The sequence below is a fragment of the Mytilus galloprovincialis genome, chromosome 1 (assembly GCF_965363235.1).
Source record: "Mytilus galloprovincialis chromosome 1, xbMytGall1.hap1.1, whole genome shotgun sequence".
Lineage (NCBI taxonomy): Eukaryota > Metazoa > Mollusca > Bivalvia > Mytilida > Mytilidae > Mytilus > Mytilus galloprovincialis.
Window position 1 is genome coordinate 42,421,752 of NC_134838.1, and position 21,580 is coordinate 42,443,331.

General features: G+C 32.2%; 1 protein-coding gene across 1 annotated transcript; it reads right to left on the bottom strand.

Annotated features, from left to right (window-relative positions):
- Positions 1-352: 352 nt before the first annotated feature.
- LOC143060897 (uncharacterized) lies at positions 353-15,412 on the bottom strand. Its single transcript, XM_076233651.1, has 11 exons — positions 15,227-15,412; positions 13,524-13,575; positions 12,336-12,518; positions 11,713-11,897; positions 10,753-10,930; positions 9,611-9,786; positions 8,577-8,636; positions 7,931-7,997; positions 6,136-6,267; positions 3,387-4,397; positions 353-357 (listed from the first exon to the last, which is right to left on the bottom strand). The coding sequence occupies exons 1-11, from the start codon at positions 15,374-15,376 to the stop codon at positions 353-355; spliced, it is 2,199 nt and encodes a 732-aa protein (XP_076089766.1). The 5' UTR covers positions 15,377-15,412.
- Positions 15,413-21,580: the final 6,168 nt, after the last annotated feature.

Sequence of the window (21,580 nt, forward strand, 5' to 3'; positions counted from 1 at the left end):
GAGACAACTCTCCATCCACGCCATAAGTTGTAAAAGAAAACCATCATAGGTCAAAGTACGGTCATTTATTCATTTGGGAATAAACACTTTAATAGTTTGTCTGACCGTTAAATTTTTCAAAGATATGCCCCTTCAAAGCTTCTATTGTGAGTCGGATCAATTATGAACAAAGTGTATCTAAAGGGAACAGTAGTATACAGCTGCTGAATAGTCAATAGGTCAGTATGGTTGATGCTTAGGGAATGTATTATCCTTCAATTACCATGTTTTAGTTTTTTTTTTATTGTATTCTGAACTTTTATAGATAGTAAAAAACCTTCTAAAAGCCAGCAACATGATCAGCAATACAATGTCAATCTGCAATAATGTCAAAAGAACATAAAAAAAAATCAACAATTGCTTGCACTTTAATAGAACTGAAACCATCAAATTCCATCCAAGATTGGTCGCCTATCTTTTTTCCGCTTTTCTATATAACTAATAATATGGAGATGTGGTATGATTGGCAATGCGATAACTATTCAACAAAGTTTAGATAAAGTGAATATAAGCAATTGTAAGGCCTTCAACAACGAGAAAACCTCATATAGTAAGGTTGGCTATAATTTAATAATAGCTTTGATTGTTTAAGATATTCTCCACTTAATCCATTACACGAATTTCAACCAAACTTTGTTTCAAAAGTTCAAATGAAGTGGGTGTAAACAATTATTCCCGAACCGTATGTGTTTCAACAATTAGAAAAAGCCTTACCGTATAGTATGATATAAAATGTCCAAACAAGTAAAATATGAAAACTTTTCAAATGAAAAAACTTACAGCCTAATTTAATACAACAATTTACCAAAATTAAATATGAAAGACATAAACAACGACGTACAACAGATGATACACCTGACTGGGGACATGCGCATACAGAATGCCATATGAACATTAGCAAGCTCTTTTGAAATTACCTCTTGTACTCCTCCCTGCCAGTTACAGAGTAATTGAAGATGGCGGCCAAGTTTTGTTAGAAATGGTCTAAAAATTTGTCTATGTATATAAGATAACCTATGAGTGTTTCTATATTATAAAGTGTCCAATTTAGCAAGCATCCTGGAATTCATGGTAAAGACTATAGAAAAAAGTATGTATGCTTGGCACCTGACAAATATGGTTGCAACCACTGAATCCCTGACAACTTTCAGATGAACGTACTAAAAATCGTCTAAGACCATAATATAATAATACATGTGTTCTCGCTAACGTGCTGAAAAAGAAAAAGGGTAGATAGGTAGCTAGGCAATGTCATTTTATTTTACAAATAAAAGCAAGAGTTGTATACCGCTGTTCGAAAGTCATAAATCGATTGAGACAAAAGCAAATCTTGGTTACAAACTAAAACCGAGAGATAACACATTTACTATAAAAGAGAATTAACGAAACAAGAGAAACACAGAAGTAAACAAAAACAAACGATAATGCAACACACACAGAAACGAACTATAAGGTACCAACTGCTATTTTCCTGACTTGCTACAGGACATTTTAAGAAAAAAAAATGAGGATCGAACCTGGTTGTGTGGCTAGCCAATCCTTGCACTTTTATGGCAATGTTAAATATAACACTTAAATAACACCGTTATATGACAGTATACCAGTATATGACAGTATATGATATATACAGTACAAATAAAGGCAAGACAATTCAGGACAGAGAAATACACAAATAAACAATACAATAGTACAATCATTTTTAGCAGGGAACTACTAGGGAATCAGTCTGACTTTAACAGTGCTTTTTCAAAATTGGCAAAAAAAGTGTAAAAGTAAACACTAAACATTAGGTAAGGTAGTGTTAGCGGAAATACATGTCTTATCTTTTTTTGGTCTAATGAACAGATAGCATGATGGAATAAAAAAAGAATGATTTAGAAAGTACTATTTAATACCGAACAACTATTTTCATCACAAGGAAGCTATTAAACCAAGAGTCCCAAATGATGAAGTTAAATCATCCCTTCGTAAATTTTACGTACGCCATCACAAGAAGGTTGGTCGTTATGGAATAACCGTTTGACAGATAATATAAGATATGTTCCTTACGTCGTATCTACAATCCCCTTCCCTTTTCATGAATGTGACCTACCGGTTATACTATTTACCGGGTTTGTAATAACATGAGCAACACGACGGGTGCCATATGTGGAGCATGATTACTTACCCTTCCGGAGCACCTGAGATAACCCCCAGATTTTGGTGGGGTTTGTGTTGCTTAGTCTTAAGTTGTCTATGTTGTGTCATGTGTACTATTATTTGTTTGTTTGTCTTTTACATTTTTAGCCATGGCGTTGTCAGTTTATTTTCGATCTATGAGTTTGACTGTCCCTCTGGTATCGTTTGCCCTCTTTCAAGTTATATACCTGGATGATTTTGATGGCTATGAAACCCTATCAGTATAAGCAATTCAAATCTAGGTTTTGGATTTCTGGCTGCTGGGATCCTCTAGAAATTGTTCGTTTATCTTTTTACAGTAATCAATAACAATAGATGATGTTTTTTAATTAACGTGCTATGGCAAATCATGGAGTACAGTATTCTAGATAGAGGCAACTAAGGACTTCAATTTGCAATATTAAAATGAATTGTTCAACCGAAATTAAAATACAAAAGGGGGTCGTTAATATTTTGATGTTGTAAATGGATTTCTTCGATTCTTTCATTTACTTTCATGTTCTCCGAGCCGTTTTCTTCGCTTTCACATGGTTGGTTAAGAATAATTGCGGAACCAAAGTTTATTTTGAGTAGCGGATCGTTAATGAATTGTTCAGGTGTTTCACAAGGGTCACATAAATTCGAAAAAATCGGAAATGTATTCAACTGTTGCTTTTCTCCATGAATAGGACACATTGAGTCAATGCTTATATCTGAGCATGATTCCCGAATATGAACATTTTCATTCCTCCCACTCCTCAATAAGGTCTCTGACTCAGCTACCGCATTGCTGAGGTTTAGTTTTATTATCTCCCACTTGTTAATACTATCGCATGTTACATTTAAAAATTGCATGAATTCATAAAAATCTTTCATTAAACAGATTTTTCCTTCAAACTTCTTTAAACATTTCCAAGTTACACAATTAACGTCCTTTGTGTATGGAAAGTTCACTACTAATGTATTTCTCTGTTTTAAAACATCGAGGGAGGACGAAATAGTACTTTTGACAGAGTCAAGATTGTGTCTAAACTTAAAACATGTATTCTCAACAGGAAGTAAAATTATAACGTGAGTCGCATCCTTAATTTCGTCATGAATTTTCTTTTTTGACCTTTTGTTTTTCAAAATAGATATGTCTTCACCAAATAGGATAAGTGTCTCTATAATTATGTTGGCTAGTGTAATACTTATTTGATCATCATTTGCTATTATGCGGATTATTTTCTTGGCATCTATATGACAACGTTTTGTTTTTTTCAATTCAACCATCTGACTATCACTGTTTTTTTGCAAAGTTTTATGAATATTGGTATCTGCTTCATTTTGAAGTAAGCCAGACCACTGGTCAGACAAATGTAATCTTTCTGTCATATAACTTACACGATGCATACTGTTATTTAGCATGCATGGTTCTTTCTGATTTCCAATACACTCTGAAGGTTTTTGATTTTTTATCTGACTTTTCCCAATTGCATGATATCCACCATCTAACAGGGGACTATTAATGTGTGAATACTCTTCATTATTTTTGACAGAATTGTCTATAAAACTGAATTTTCCGTGAAAAGGACAGTTGCTGTCTATGCTTACTATGCTTGATGAAGACACAAAAGATGGTCGTCTCGAAACTGGATTTCTCAATCTATCTTCTGCCTCACATATAACATGATTCAAGTCGCATTCAATTTTGTGAAGTGTGTTTCCCTTTAACAGGTTTGGTTTTACATTCAAAAACTTTATAAGTTCGTGAAATTCTGTAGAAAGAAAAGCAGATGTTTTAGCTTCATAAATGTTTTCCTTCGTAAAATATTTTTGAGACGTGAAATACAATTTAAGAGTATCAAGATTGTTTAATTTTGCTGAAGCTTTTATGATTTTAACAAATGTTTGATCGTAGTCAGTTTCTTGTATCAAGTCTTCATCAGGAAACAAAAGTAATAAATGAGAAGTGTTTCTCATTGCTTCAATGAAATAATCTAACACTTCAGTCTCCAAATATGACTTATAATGAAATAATAGTGTTTCCAGTCCAAATCTTGTCAATGAAAGGTCAAGTTGATTTGCTACCATTGAACTAGCCTGATCCGTATTTGACACTATAGTGACTAATTTGGTTGATTTGTTAATTTTTCCTTCAAGCAACTGATTCATGTATTCCTCTGGTATATAGGATTGACGTTCTGTAACAATAGTTGATTCTGTAATTATAATATGAGGTAAATTAAAACTGAATGCCTATTATTTTTTCAATTGCCTACGTTTCCGTTTCTTAATCAATGAAACAACCCGTCAATCAATCAGTCGATAATGATATTTACAGACATTATAATGAGTTGATTGACTGTTGTGGAAATATCTAGATCTGTGTCACGAATGTCCACGGATATGTTCCAATTATCATATCACACTCATATCTTTTTTTCCGTAAATTTGACATCGCCAATGATGAATAACACTGCATTTGTAATAGCCATTAGCAACACGATAGATGCCACAGGTCAAACAGGATCTGCTTACCCTTCTGAAGCAACTGACTTCACTCATAGTTTTATTTAAAAGGGATATGTTTGGTACATGTTTGTTTTAGCTCGTAGTGGTGTACTTTGTGGTGTGTTGTATACCTTGTCGTGAAAAACATGTTCACAATATTTCAAATTTAAAGAAGTTTCTCATTCAAGGTTTAAGGTTAGATAATTTACATAACGAATTATTTTCGATTTTTTTATGTCTTAGGTTTGTGGTCAGAATTCTGATTCGTCAAAATTATTACCCTATTACGCCGTCTAATGAATTAAATAGTAAAAAATGGAAGCTTCAAGCCATTGTAGGGATGACTTTCTGTCAATTTATCTCTTTATAACCGACAAATCGATCACGAGAATCATTGCGATCCTTATTACAGTTGTTTTTAAAAGAAACTACTAGCTACTAGTATTAAGTATCAATTATTGTAATAGTGGGCCTTAAAAAACTTAAAACCATTGTCTGTTCAATTGTTAAGGGCAATTAAGGAACGTTTAAAAAAAGTTCACATAAATCTCGAAGCTCCATACAATTAATGTAAGTCAAAATACGTATATATGAAAATAGTTCAGTATTATAATCCTTTAAGATGGTCGCAGGCTTATAGCTTTTCAGTATTGATTACATATTTGAAGGTTGTTTTCAAATAATATTTATATGCTTGAAAGTTTTAAAATTTTAGTAATCTGAGGTTATACATATAATCAATACATATTGAAGAACAAGAATGTGTCCATAAGTACACGGATGCCCCACTCGCACTATCATTTCCTATGTTCAGCAAATTTAAGAAATCACTTAATGTTAACCAAAAATTGAAATTTGTTATAAAAATAATGTGAAAGTATTACCGAAAATAATTCACCGGTTTAAAAGGAGTTGCGGAGAGGTGATTTAAAAATCATAGTATGAAATGGCAAAGTAAATGTTTTTATATATGAAACTTCAGATGTCATTTTATGAAGAAAATGGAGTTGAGGATTGGGGTGTCGGGTGTAAGACTCACAATTTGAAAGGGTAATATGATTAGTTTGTTGGGGGAAAACAATAAAATCATTCCGACCGGAACGTTAAAATTATAATGCCAATGGCATTACGTCATGAAGAATCCATCAAAGTTTCCTTGAAATCCATTCAATGGTGTATGAGGCAGTTGAGAACTATAATATGAATTCGTTTAGCAAAATAATAAAGTAGGAGATACCTAAGTACATTACGTAGCACAAATAATTTGAAAGTTTCATTGAAATTCATTCTTCAGGACTGACGGACAAACCGACGTATACCATGTCCTCTTTATACCCCCACTTCGATAGGAAGGGATCTAAAAACATATTGACATTATTTTTTTTATAAATATGAACCACGAATGATATCATAATTTGTGTTGTTTGGTTTACTGAATTTACTTACCTGTCAATTTCTTTTTTTGTCGTCGTTTCAAAAATACTAAGGCAATTACCAATGCAGTAGATATACAAAATCCCAATGCTAATAATATGTTGGTTAAATGCTCATATCGAGGAGTGATAATTTCCTTAGACTCTGAAAAATAACACAGGTGAAAGAGACCAATACGAAAATTTTAACAGCACAATTCCATATAATTCTCAAATCATATTGCAGTTTTAAGTTTCTATAGAAATTCGACATTAAACATTAAACACTTTCCGTTAAAAAAACCACAATGATTATCATTCAATGCATAGAAACCCTACAGAAGGGAGCATATGTTTTTAGTGTAAGCAGAAAATTCAAATTTATCCTGTGGATCGAGAATTTTCTAATGGAAAAATGCTGTGTTCCCATTATACGAATGTCTGAGTCCGTAGCTTATCATTAAATGTACATTTCTAGAAATAGGTAAGTGTTTTATGTCTAACAAATGATGATCACTAGAAAAAATATGTTAACTTAAATTCTGCTGAATGTTAGTCTACCCGAACTGTAGGTAATCTTTACCCTTTATATGTATCAAAGTTCGTAACATATTCGCAGGTATTATTTAAAAAGAGCCAAAGATTTTTTTTATGAAATAGTTGTATGTTCAACGTTTTTTTATTAAGCAAACTGATTAACTAAAACGTAACATGCAAAACTCAAAACTTGAAGTCATGGTAAATATCAGCTCAAGTAAAAATCGAATGCGTAAATTTCCGGAGACGAGTTTGATCTATTAGTTATTATTCTACACACTTATTCACCAATATCAGCTGTAAATCTGTAGTGTTAAGCATTACAAAAAAGGCCGAAAAATACAATTTGCATGAATTTTTCTGAGATCAAGAGCAATTATTCAAAAAAAATTTGTTAATCGGAATTAAGGGCAAACTCGATCTATGAGACAGCAGTATCAATCAGTTTTCCAAATTTCAGATAAACTTATCCAGATATAGTTTAATGAATAAAGTTCGAACAGCAGTTTGTTTTCAGCAGGACCACAATATGTCTCGACCATGCAGCCAAAGCTTTGCTAGAAATAGTACGTGGAATCACTTTACTTGATGGCGATGCACAGATAATATTTGTTATTCTTTTCTGTTCTGCATATTAAGCGACCTGTTTATTTTTCTATGGACACACAGAATTTTCAGTGGTTGCAACCATTAATGACAAGTAATGTTAGCATGTCAAACTATTAATAAAAGCCCGACGACTCCACATAAAAAGATGTTTTTATATTTTTTTAACACTTCAACAATATTATAAAATAAAAAAATATCGTGTTTGCTAAATGCGACATTTCGATTTCAAATTGATGCAAATACAGTCAAACCTGTTTTAAGAGACCACTTAAGGGAGAGCAAAAAAGTGGTCAAAGCTTAAAATCTGTGAAATGAGATACACTCAAAAGAAAAATGGACCAATAGTTTTAAATCAATGATAAAAGTTCATATGAAATATTCGTGGCACCCAGGCACTGCTAACATCCACTTCAAAACAAAACCAGATGGCTGAGGGATGTCTTTGAATTTATGACCTTGAAATATACCTTTATAATCCAAACACCAAAGTTTCGATTAGTGTTTTGAAAGTCCTATAATTGTCTTTATGACATACCACTAGGTGAGGGAAACGAATAAAAAAAGGTTATATCCAAGGATATTTAATCCTTTAAAAAACAAGTTGTAGACAATCTAATCGATATTCTAGTGCACATGAGAATGAAAATTATATAAATATTATCAATTAGAAATATGATACTTACCACTTATTATGATTTCGTGGAAAGTTTTGTACACACTGCATAAATTGTCAACACGGCAACACTTAACCTTTAAATGGTGAAAAATTTACTCAGTGTTAATTACTAGAAAATAAGGATTTTACATAAGAAAATGGAAATTTTGTTCAGGAATTGTAACACTTTCGTTCTGTAAAAATGTTTTTTTCATTTGTTCATTCTGTTGGAAATAATACTGCATTTCCTTATTTTTGTATCTTTCAGATTGCCAAAAAGTTTGAATTACACGATGTATCAAAGTTAGTAGCAGCAGATTTACTTTGTTAAAGATTCGAAATATATTTTCTACAAATATAATTTGAATTCAAAGTATGGTAGAAGATGCATATCATTTTTATGAGAGGCTGACACTGTCATTTTCACATCGATTTTATAAAAGTAAATAAATAATTTTTTATTTTTTGTTTTATCTGACTGAAAGATGAAAACTATATAAGAAGAGATAAACTACAAATTTTCGTATGAACAGCATTGAAGATTATTTCAGAGATGACAAATTGAACGGTGTTCACATTTAATATATCAAGAACTAAAACAAGGAGTTTTACTAATAAATCATTTCGCAACCTAGCAAATATAAAAATATCTATCAAATTCAGATCTATCTTACCTCTATCCAATATTGTCCTGGAGGAAGACTTTTAAAGGTGTGCTGTCGTGATCCAGTTTTCTGAAAATATTATAAATATAATTAACAAATAATCATTATTAAAATTCAAAGTATATAATACGAATTATTAGACACGTTTGCTTTGGTTTAATTTTCAAATTTTTTTTTTTATATTGAACTTTCGAAAATAATTGAAAAAAAGTCTCGTATTCTACTTGGTGTCTGCTTAGGTGATTACAACCATCTTACATTTAAAGGGCCTTTAAGATTTCGATTGCCAAATTTATAACTCTGATGCAAGGAATTTTCATTGAAATATACATGTGAAGAAAATCATGTTAAGTTTTACGGATCACTTTCCACCATTTACGGTTTCATTGTGCCCTCGCACACACGCATAATCAGCGGTTAAAATCTTGTGAAAATCAATTTAGTTGTGTAATTTTTTTTTTAATTTTTTCATTGTTTGGCTTTAGCATTATTCGAATTTCTGACAATTTCAACTTGCTTATCAATATAAAACTAATAGTTATAATCATAATTTTTCATATCATTTCAGTATGAAAGGTACTCATTGAAAAATCTTAAACAAATAATGCTTTTATCAATGCACTCTATAATGCGATATCATTGACAGTACAAATTTGTTTAGGACCAGATGCATATTTTGAAAATAAAAAATTGAAATCAACACGTTTAATAATTTATTGTGTCCGAAGCGCTTTTCTGGATTTACCTTCATCAGGAACGCTCAAAGCCAAACATTTGAATTCCGAAGATGTATAAGAACCGAAACTGTAAAATGTCTTTTCAGTGATGCCCGAGGCTAAACTATTTGAAATGATATGCTTATCAAAAGGATGAAGAGCTATAATCCCAAAAAAGGAAAAGTCACTTTAGTCTCGAGTTGTTTGTTGTTGTTGCTACTTATTGAATAACCAATTTTTTTTTTACAGAGGTACAAGACAAGACGGATTAAACTATCTTAATAAAACAAACAAGAACGATGTGTTAACTGTTCACTCATATTATACCTGGTAATCACCGCCTGTATATCTCACAAAATACGTTCGACAAGTTTCTCTATGCTCAAATACAACGTATATATCATTAGCTGATGGAAACAACGTTGTTGCTATTGTTGCATTCCAGTACTCAAAATCCGGGTTAAATATTTTGGAAGGAATTGTATTCCAAATGTTATATCGTACTGCGAAAAAAACCAACAAGGAATATAATTATGAATACATGTAGTCGGGGAAACAATATCATGAATTTTCAAACATTGCAAAAACATAGATTAGTAAAGGTATTTCTTTAATATAAATAACATTTATATAATGACAATTTACAAATATCGTTGTTAATATTTTTTAAGGAGTTGTATTTTAAAGGGAAATAACTCTAACAATTACCAGTACGTTTGTGTCAGCCATTTTCATTAATATATTCTGAGCTCCTAGAATACATAGATTATTTTCGATCTGTTTCAGCTTTAATTACCTTGATGAAACTTGACTTTTACAAACGCCTCACAGAATTAAAGAGTTTTCTCCCTGAGCCATGGTCTACCCACTAAAAAAATATCAAAATAGTTGTCCCTCTTTTAATCTTTTAATCGTGTAATTCCTACAGAATATTTGTTAATCACTTTGAAGTAAACAGAAAACATTGGGACACTAGTTCCTTTGACTGATATATACCGTTTGAACTAGCCAGTTTTTGTGGATCTCCCCTTTTTTAATTGGTCTTGGAGTTCGGTATTTTGTTATACTTGTATACTATATTACTCTTCGTCAGTAATCAGTCGTACGATACATGAACGAATCAGTGTATTAAGTCCTTTACATAAGCCTCTGAAGAAGCGACAAAATTATACTTAACCTAGTATTTGACTTTACAGACATATATATAATTTATTGGCAATTGTCGATGTAACACATTTTTAATTTTCCGTACCAAGTCAACGGGAGATAACCTTATTTTGAAACATATCACATCGTTAATTTTTAAGTACTTTGAACGACACTTTAATTTTGAAACACATTGAGAATTTTTATTGAAAGAATTATACATAAAACGTATTTTATAATCATTAATATGAAGTGAAATGTCGGTGATTATGGATACATTAACATGTTTATTTCAGGTGTAAAATTGTCTTGATTGAGATTACCTGGGACTACACTGACTGTGTATGTCAAACTAGTCATCGAACAAGTGGATGAGGCACACTTGAAGTACTCCGAATATACAGATGTTTTCATCGCAATTGAAGATAGAGTTATACTGTATATCTTTTTTTCATAACTGCAATCGTCTAAACCATACAAACACGGGTATGTGTTAACAATCTGAAAAGTACATGTGATTTTAATTTTAGGTTATACAATAAGGACTGCGTCAGATTTTATTTTTTTCGAAACAAGAATAAGGTCAAAGTAATCAGATGTCTTTAAAAATTCTACAAAATTTCATTCAATAGCCTTCTAACAATAATATCTAGTATATTGAATGTCAGTCGAGACCAACGGTTGACTCTTGTGTAGGCGAAATGCTCGAGTGACATATGATATTGTAAGATTGTTATTGTTTAGTCTTCGAATTGAAATGCAAACTTTGAATACAGTTTGAAATAAGATGTTGAATCTATGAACTACAACACAAGTTATCTACCTTAAATTCACCAAGGCAATAATGTCTATACCCGTCAAAAGGTTAAATTATTATGGAATTTTAACCTTGGTGTTCGGTATTTTTTGTTACTAGTATTAGATTTTGTCCAAACATGTTGAAAGAAAAAGCTTTGGAATAATAAATAACGCAATCAATAAGATAAAGAGATTACCAAAGTTTTATCAAATAAATACTACAACGTCGTCTATGACAAAAAAACTAACATGGAGAGTTGGCTCATTGGTACTCATACCACATCTTCCTATATCTATGGCAATGATGTGATTTAGTCAGGCACGTGTTCAGATGAGTATCATCTTCCGAAACGCAGACAAAACACTGTCCAACTGTGTCTAGAGGTATTTTGGTATAAGAACAATTACGAAATATTGATACCAAACTAGTAGATTTTATTGGCAGCAATATTCCGTATGACGCACATCATCTAGAGAATACTTACTTGATGCCGATAATCAAATAAGTTTTGAGTATATCCTGAGAAATTAAATAATCGATATATTCTGTCATCCCGTTTTATACTTCCGTCGTCGTTTCTCTGTAAACTGTAAGCAGTGTCAGTAAATTTGTTGTACGATGGGTTTTTGAATACAGGACTTTCAAATGTAAGAAGTACTGCCTTAGTTGCTGAAATACATCTTGACCATTATATCGTGAGCATTTAATTTGCGTTACTATATATTATGAAAATGTGAACTAAACATAAAAAACTTCCAAAAACAATATGAACTAAACATAAAAAACAATCCATCTACATAATGTGAATAAATCGAGTAATATCCTTTTCTTATAATAAAAACAGGCCTTGCGGTCATAAAACTTTGCTAAGTGCTCGGAGCACAAAATTCATGCTCGAAATATGAAATCCAACATTTTAATTGGGTGATTTTGGAGTACGAGTACAAAAAAACGACTCGAAAGTTTTATGACTTCAAGGCCAGGACACCAGAGGTCAATATTTGTATCAAATGAAAACATCGCATAATTTATTAGTGCAATTTGATACGATTTGATAAAAATGAATGTAGAATAAAACTTATTCCCTTATATGTCTTGTATAAGTACCTGGTAAATTTAAAACTCCAATGAATGGAATGCTGAAAGATATATTCAGTGCTGGGCTGAATCTATGGTTTTGCGTGTACGGCAAAGGATGCAATGAGATTCCTACCAATAGTGGTGCTGTAAACAGGTTTTCAGTTGAATTTATTGAATCTAATCCATGTCTTTGACTAAAATTTTGCCATGCTACATGAAATATAATAAAATCATAGGTAAATCAACAAATTGCAGTAACATGTGTTAATTCATACTTAAGACTCGAACATTATAAGCACAACATGCAATGCTTTGGAAGACAATACACGAGTAAAACAGAAGATAGATTTAGCATACGTTTGGATAATTCACTGTTGTGTGTTTTCTAATAATTCAGCTTAACATATTGCAAAGACACATTCCTATTCGTGAAGGTTGTTTTTGTTACTTAATCGTTAGAATATAATTTAGATTTTGAATCTAATTGGGTCAATTGTTTGTTTATGTCTCTTGTCCTTTTAAGATACATATGAAAAAATTGATCATAATGACTTGTGTGGTAAAAGGAACAAGAATGTTTAGTGACATTAAGAATAGATAACAAATTGGGTAAAATAGTCAAAGAATGGAACGATTGAAACTTCGTCAATTTTCGGTATTCTTTGTAAATACAAAAACACTGTTGGTTACATCTGAAGCTTTTCAGTTTTTCAGCCCTGAATAGAATAACATATTGAACTAGTCATGCATATTCTAAAAAATAAAGCATAATCCTCGCTCATAAATTTACGTGTGTGCATGAAATTGCCAATTTTATGTTTTTAGAAAAGCTGGACAATGCGATTTTTTAAAAACAATTCACACACCTGCAGCATTTAGATGAATTCGTCGGAATTTACTGTGCATTTATTTTTTGTAATTGTCATTGTTCTACTATTTTATTCATGTTGGAACTAAGAAATATATAAAATTATGCGTTACCGTGCTTGAGAAACTTCCCTTTCGTCTAACTAATAACTATCTTAGGTACCAGGCTTATATTTTAATACGCCAGACGCGCGTTTCGTCTACAAAAGACTCATCAGTGACGTTTAGATGAAAATAGTTATTTGGATAAACGTCGAATGCGTTCAATTATTCCGAAATTATATCACTACGCACAAGTTTTAAATGGTACAAACTGGCTTCGCAATTCTAATTAAAAAGTATACAAACAATTTTTATTTCCAACTGTACAGGGGAATGTTATTCCACCAGATATGCTGGACTACAAAAGAAAAAAAATCATTTTTGAACCGGACAATTTTGTTATCAATATGTTTTCGAAGTTCAACAAAAGCAATAAATGATGGTGCCCAATAAAAATCATTAACATAACTGGTAAATAAATAAACAAAGCGACAGTTAAATAGCTGGATTCATCCTGCGATAATATTTGCTGCCTAGAATTAAGCCAGGATCCAGGCAAGTACTTGAAACATGTGTATGTTGATATCGTTTAATTTCCAAAAATAGTACGTGCAAATAAAAACGAGATTTTGGATTCACCTTCTGCGTGCAAAAAGATAGTCATTAATGTTAAAGCGTACCAGGACTAACCAGCAACCATGTTTACGTATTTAGGGCTATTGATGCATGCCTTAAGTATACGCCTTCCTCTGGAAGTGGCTCTCCGTTTTACAACTCTGATCCCTATTACATAAACCTTATTTAAAACAGGATCCACTGTCCTGTCGGGAAATTAATATTCAGATTTTATCAAAAATTTTATACGGTAATGTAACTAAAACATAACCTACATTGATGTACGTGTAGTTCCGACAGTTTATAACCTACTTTGACCTACAACTATGTATAATTACATACATAATCATGAAGGTTTTTTTTATTATCCCAAACTCACTTTTCATTATGCAGAATCACGTTATATCCCAAAGTCTGAATGATGTAGTATTTGTAGCCGATATATTAAATTTCCTAACACGTCAGTTGTGATATCTTATTTCAAAGTTAACCATGGAGTGTTCATTTTAGAAGATAAAAATATCAGTTTACATATAGACATTTTAATCGTTTAATACGCATCTATCGCTCTTAGCCATATATACTTTTCTACAAATATTGCCTCAGCGAAATTGCACTCCATTGATATAATTTACATTTCAACGAGTGACCCATACCAGCGGTCTGTCTGTGTATACCTGTCTATAGAAAGAGACACCTCGGCCGGGAAATACAACTGCCCCCTAAAAGTGGGTCTCACTGGGGTCTAAGCGTGACGCGGGATTGCCGATTTTTTGTTAGCGTGACACGTGAAAGTCAAATGATTGTGCCGTGAAATCGGGAAATGAAGTCCATCGGGACACGGGAAATTACAAAAAATTGAGAATTGCTTACGTACATAGTGTAAGCGGGATACGGGAATCTGCCAAAACAGTAAGAACCCCCCAATGAGACCCCCCTAAAACCCTCGCTTTACAATAATTTGATACGGAAATGTATACGCTTCTGTTCATTGACAAATGCTTAAAACAACACCGAATAAAATGTATGCCAAAATATGTTAAACAATGTAAAAATTGGCAAAGGTTGATATAACCTTTATGATATGATAAATAGGTCAATTTCAACCATATGACTAAATAAGTTTAACGTGGGGTAGATATTTACTTATTTTAGACTGCATGGTAAATTTAATTCTCAATGAATATTGACAAATTGTAAACGAATGACACAACAAAAAAACTTTGAAATTCTTCATTGCTAAAACAACTTTGATTTCTTATTAATTTACATGAATAAATAATTCAAATATTTAAAAGTTTAAAATCTTGCAAACATGTTTAATCTTGAAAATAGAAAATAGAAAAGCTACTGTATTTTTTTCCGATGTTAAAAACTTGTAGATACGAACTCACCTGTTTCGAGCATGTTTGATTACATGGTGGGTGTCCCATAAAATGATTCGCTGAGCATCCAGCAACTGAAAGGGCCGTTTCCACAATGTTAATTGGAAATGCGATGATACATACAACTAGAAAATGCATATGCATTTCGCTGGTAGACATTTATATCCCATGGTATCCTATTGATAAGTACATACAGGTAAACAGTATACCAGGAAGTTCTCAATTATCGATAAACAATTCCTATTTCTACGTACCACTGGAGAATAAAAATAACATTTTTAGAAAACAATAAGTTTGCTGGATCCGACCGGATTTCATAAATTTACCTTTATATGGAATGTTTAAAATTAAAATTTGAAAGCTGATGATGTATAAAAACGTGAAATAAGTGAAGAGAGTGTTTAATAAAGGCAACATTGGTATACTACTGTTCAAACGTTATAAATCGGTTGAGAGAAAACAAATCCGTGTTTCAAATTTAAACTGAGGGAAACATCAACTATATGCGGAAAACAACGAACAACAAAAACTCTGAAATGCAACAAAAACAAACAACAATGCAACATACATAGACACGAACTATTTGATAACAACTGCCATATTCCTGACTTGGTACAATAAATTTTAAGAAACAATAGATCATTGTTTTAACTTTAAACTATATTCTATGTAAGATACGACATGTATAAATTGTGGTCGTATTGGAGTTTGGCATATCCTCGTGATCAGGCCCTTCAAACGTTCAAGCACATTTAGTTATGTTACCAAAAATTCAAATAAGGCTGGTTTCTGTATTGAACATTCTGCCACACTATGCATGAATTTGTCATATTTATTGACATATGCACAGCTATTATTTTTCTTATCAAGTGTGGATCCGCTAGTTGAATACCTAAGATCCTTTCTTTATGCTACCGAAAGAACGTTTTGACATTAAATTGGTTAAGTTTCCGTGATAGAATATCATATCATATATAAATTGTTAAACGATAAAACTTCTGACTATCTTATCTGAAAATGTTGTGTGTTCAGAATTCAGCAATTGTTGAAGAAGTATTAGATCCGTCTTAAAAAACCATTTAATAGGTCTTCAACTAAACACGAATATAAAGAAAAATATTCTGTATACTTTTCCTGCAATTATATGGAAAAGTTTACCAATGTACGGCGTATTCCTTGAATGCCTATACCCTTTGATCTGCCGACAAAATACATGTAAAAAGTGAAGGCATTCAAGGAATAGTGTCTTTAAAATTAAGTGTTGTCTAAACAAACAGTAATTATAATATGTGCACGTAAGCTGATTTTCCCAATTACAATTTCAGGTTGTATTTTTATTTTCCTGTTTGTTTGCAAAATCAATATTTTGTATTTGTTTTTGTTTGTTAATTTTTTTTTATAGGGAATGACAAAAAAACGTTCTTCTTTTACAGTAACGAATGAAACCTCAAATAAGGAATATGTTCAAATGATCAAGCATATAGATACTATTCAAGATAAGCACATGAGTAGCACTTGTCATATATAGTCACAAATAGATTAAGCATACATGTCGTTGAAACTTAAAATAAGAATAGTCACATAGTGTTATCACATGTTTACACTAAATTTTATATTATTATCATTATCATTAAGAGCACCTTCACCACATGTTGAATATTACGTGTGTACTATCATTTTTTTTTATCATGGTATTGCTTATCGTTTGTCGACGTGATCTGTTTTGGTTTTTTTTTGCGTATTTGGCCATTTAATTTCTTCTCATTTTTACCGAAAATACCGAACTTCAAGGAAAATTCAAATCGGAAAGTCCGTTACCAAGCCGAAATCTTAGTAAAAAGTAAAATCACAAAAATACTGAACTCCGAGGAAAATTCAAAACGGAAAGTCCCTAATCAAATGAAATATCAAACGCTCAAACACATTAAACGAATGGACAACAACTGCCATACTCCTGACTTGGTACAGACATTTTCTTTTGTGGAAAATGGAGGATTAAGCCATTAAATATTGAATATTGTGTGAACTCGAAGATTTATATATATACTCCATATATCGGTGATTCTCGAATATTACCACACCACAGAAATAGACAATATGGGAAATGTGTTCAGTACGGATTGTCTTGATCTTTTTTACAATTCAAATGTTAACCTGAATATTTTAAACCCGTTTTTTTGGAATGTGTGTTCATGAAAGAGATTTTCAAGTTATAGTAAATTAAAGCAGTCTCCAAATTTAACCTTGCGCCTGGGAGACAACCTTATTTGTCAAACTTGCTCGATTTTAAGTCTACACGGTTAAAATTGTTAGCACAAACAAATTGTTTACCCATGAATCAAGTTTTGTAAAGAGTGAATATGAGCTAGACTCCCAACTGTCAAATGGGTTCATGCAAATCTGAGGAGTCCGTGTAACACTTCGTTTATTGTCTTTCGATTTTGCTAATGTGCTTTGTCTGGATACCTTTTAGTGTTTCTTTCTTAAATGTAGCGTTGCTCTGTGCTTATATATCCTGTTTCTTTAGTGCACACATCGTTGTCAATATAATGTTATTTATATGACTGTCAGACAAGTGAGAGGTTTGGCTAGCTATAAAACCAGGTTTAATTCACCATTTTCTACATAGAAAATGTCTGTACAAAGTCAGGAATATGACAGTTGTCCATTCGTACCATGTGTTTGAGATTTTGATTTTGCCGTTTGAAGTAAGGCAGCAATCATTTGATTTTCGGGGGGGGGGGGGGGGGCTATGGAGTTTTCCTCGAAGTTCAGTATTTTTGTGGTTTTCCTTTTTTCGTACTTGAATGTTCTTAATATTCCCCTATACAAAACAAGTATTTCCCGATATAAATGAGTACCTAAGTACTAATTTCCCCAAGTTTTGCTTCACAGAGTTACCGTCCTACGAAAAAGTAAACATACTGCTAGGTGAATATTTTCATCAGGTTGATTGGAATGTTTGTAAAGATGTTGAGTGAAATGTACACTTACAGGTCTTCGATTTTAGAAAATTAAGCTTACTGCGATCTCTAAATGTTGAGATTTTATCTATTTATATAATGCATTAATGCTTTTCATGAAAGGTGGCTTGTTTTTAAATGTATCAATTTTTAACTATAATATGGTGTTGTGTGACCGGTTGTTGTGTGTATATTATTTCATTGTACAGTATTTATTGTATATTTTCTAAGACGCATGTGTAGGTACTCAGCCTGCAAATGCCCCCGTTGTAAAGGTGTAGTTTCTTAATAAATATATATATAAGACCATGAAAACATGTCGCTAATGAGTTTCAGCTAATATTCGAGTGTTTTTCTGTCCTATAATGATGGTAAGTATTGGTGCGATTTCATGTGATAGTTCTTTTTAAATCTTGGTTTAATTTCATCAGGTCCTGTCCTATACCAAGTCAGGAAAATGGCCATTGTAATATTATAGTTCGTTTCTGTGTGTGCTATATTTTAATGTTGTGTTTCTGCTGTGTCATAGGTCTCCTCTTATATTTGATGTGTTTCCCTCAGTTTTAATTTGTAATCCGGATTTGTTTTTTTTCCTCAATCGATTTATGAGTTTCGAACAGCGGTATGCTACTGTTGCCTTTATTAATTCTTCAGTACAGCCACGTTGATTCGTTACAAAATTCTTAATTTGTGTTGTAAACAAAAATATTTTTATCAGTATTCATTGAAGAGATGTATTTATATCAAACGATAAGGAATGTTATTTTGCACTTGTTTATGTGCGCGTATTTATCATGATTATAGATCGGTGACAAACCCAAAACTAATTTACAAAATGGAAATCTAGGCGATAACAATACATTGGAATGACCTCAAGGTCATCGCGATGTAAAATTGCAGGCTAAAATTTTTATTTGTTTACCTTTTTCCATATGTTAAGCGAGACATCATATATAAATTCAGGTAATTGTGTTTCTGACTGTTTCACATGATCGACATCTGCGAAATCCATATTGTAGGGGATATTAGATGTTGTAATTATCTGCATGTTTCATGGTGTCATTAACTGCCAAGTGTTCAAATGGTTTGCAACAAATACAAATGAAGGAAAGTGCGGTAGTTTTAGGGTTAAATATTCGAACTTTTTGTATACAGATGAGACAAGGGCAGTTTTCTAGTCATCACCAGTTTTAACTTACTTCTCAAAGATGATGTTAAGTATTGGTGCGATTTCATGTGATAGTTCTTTTTAAATCTTGGTTTAGTTTCATCAGGTCCTGCTGCTGTGTTTCGATTTAAGTTTTGTAAAAGATTTTGTGTACCATCCGCTATTATGAATAATATTGATATTGGTGGGTAAAGAGTATGTCTGTTTTATTTCATTTTGTAGGTTTTTAATACATATGTTAGTAATCGTTTTTACTGGTATAAGAATGAGTTTTTTTTCGGATAGAATCACTCATTCAAATGGTTTCCCCTTCAAACGTTTCACTTTCAGTGTTGACATTATTTTCTTTATAACTAAACACGCGTAACTCATGAGTAACCAATCTCTATCTAAGGGGTTTAATTGAAGTTCGCATGAACATGTGTTTAATAACTCGTAGCTAATTCACCTTTAATGTAAGTCCAAAATGTGTTCATAGTGCTGAACCTGTACCTGGTGATTAACCTCTTTGTATTTTTAGTAAATGTTGGATTCCCGGATTTTTTCGATTTTTTATAAAGGTTATCTCTTTCTTCTAATGAGCATTTTTGTGTTTATTTTGATCTATGTGTGATTGTCTTACGATTATGCTGTTTTTGTGGGATGTGATTTTTCACTATTTTGACGTTTGATGTCACCAATATATAACTTCCAAATGGATCAATTGAGTCAATACCATGTAGATCAAAACGTACCTTACTGTAGTGTTGGTGGGCTAGTTTATGATGTGCCAGCTTATCATACTGTCATTCAGTTATTCATAACTTTTTAAGTGAAAACCTTGGCAAAAAGCAAAATTTCCAAAATACTAATACTCTGAGAAAAATTCAAAACGGAAAGTCCAAAATCAAATGGCAAAATCAAAAGTTCAGACACATCAAACGAATGGACAGCAACTGTCATATTCGGATTTCCTGACTTGGTTCAGGCATTTTCTTATGTAGGACATGGTGGATTAAACCTGGTTTTATAGCTATAGCTAAACCTCTCACTTGTATGACAGTTGCAGAATTTTTGTTATATTGACAACGATATGTGATCAAAACAAACAGACATAATAGGTAAAAATAGGGGTACAACAGTCAACATTGTGTTATTATCTGAATCCCTATAAAAACAAACAAATATGATGACAAACATTTACCGTGGCCCAATAACAAGACGTACAAGTACAGAGCCACGTCAAATGTAATAAAGAAGCACAAAAAGGCATACAGAAAAGCTTAAAAAAGAAAGACGAGAATACAAAAAGTATCATAGAACAATAATACAATGACGGGATGTATAAGTACAGAGCCACGTCACATGGAAAAAAGAAACACAAAAAAGGCAATTTATACGATACCACTGATCACACGTCTTGCATATAATATCCGTGTGGTCCCAGTTTACTAATGATGAACTACAATAAAAAAAAAACTGACTTGGTAGGGTCTCAATAACTACGCAGGTGACTGGGTTCATTATGCTTCATGTGTGTTAATGCCGTTGGTCGAAATCGGATAATCGTGTACCAGTATGTATTTGTCTTCATCAAATTTATTTTCCGTTAAATATATCAGCTATGATAACACGCAGTAAAATAAATTGGTGTCTAGATCACTACGAGAATATTCTTGAAAGGAGACAGCAATCAAACAACACATTGAAACGTAAAAACCTGCAACAGGCCAACCTTTCTTACGTTTTTACCAATACAAAAACGTCTGTATCTTATGTCGAGTTCTAAGTCTCCACGAGGTTGCTATTTTTGCTGTCTTAATGCGTACGCTAGCTTTCCCGTGTGCTCAACTTGTGCTTCTCGAATGCTCGCGTATGCTGGATATGAAACAAACAACATAAGCTCATTCGAGTTTATGCGGTATGTTTGTCATATATGCCGAATCAAATTAAAGTTTAACTTACTTACTTTCTTACGAATGTTTTTTAGAGAGAGTCATAAATGCTAATCTTTTGAGCGCATAAAAAAACAAACGGTTTAAACAGAATTGTCTAACTCGTCTGAGGTCAATTTTATTCATGACTTGGAATTGCAACCTGCATTTCAGGGAAACTCCATATGTGAGTGGGAATTTTCGGACAAAAAGTAAACAACTAAAGTTACATAATTTAAGACACATGTAACTGTTTAAAAACATTTATCAGTCAAAGTTAAAAAAAACCCCGACCTACTAATAATGTGTAGCCAAAAAA

Excerpts from the sequence above, each read along its gene's own strand:
- LOC143060897 (XM_076233651.1), bottom strand. The coding sequence starts at position 15,376 with ATGTCTACCAGCGAAATGCATATGCATTTTCTAGTTGTATGTATCATC. Across the intron at positions 12,519-13,523 it reads TACAGTTGGAAATAAAAATT|CATGGCAAAATTTTAGTCAA; the intron begins GTTTGTATACTT and ends TATTTCATGTAG. Across the intron at positions 8,637-9,610 it reads ATACAGGCGGTGATTACCAG|AAAACTGGATCACGACAGCA; the intron begins GTATAATATGAG and ends TAATATTTTCAG.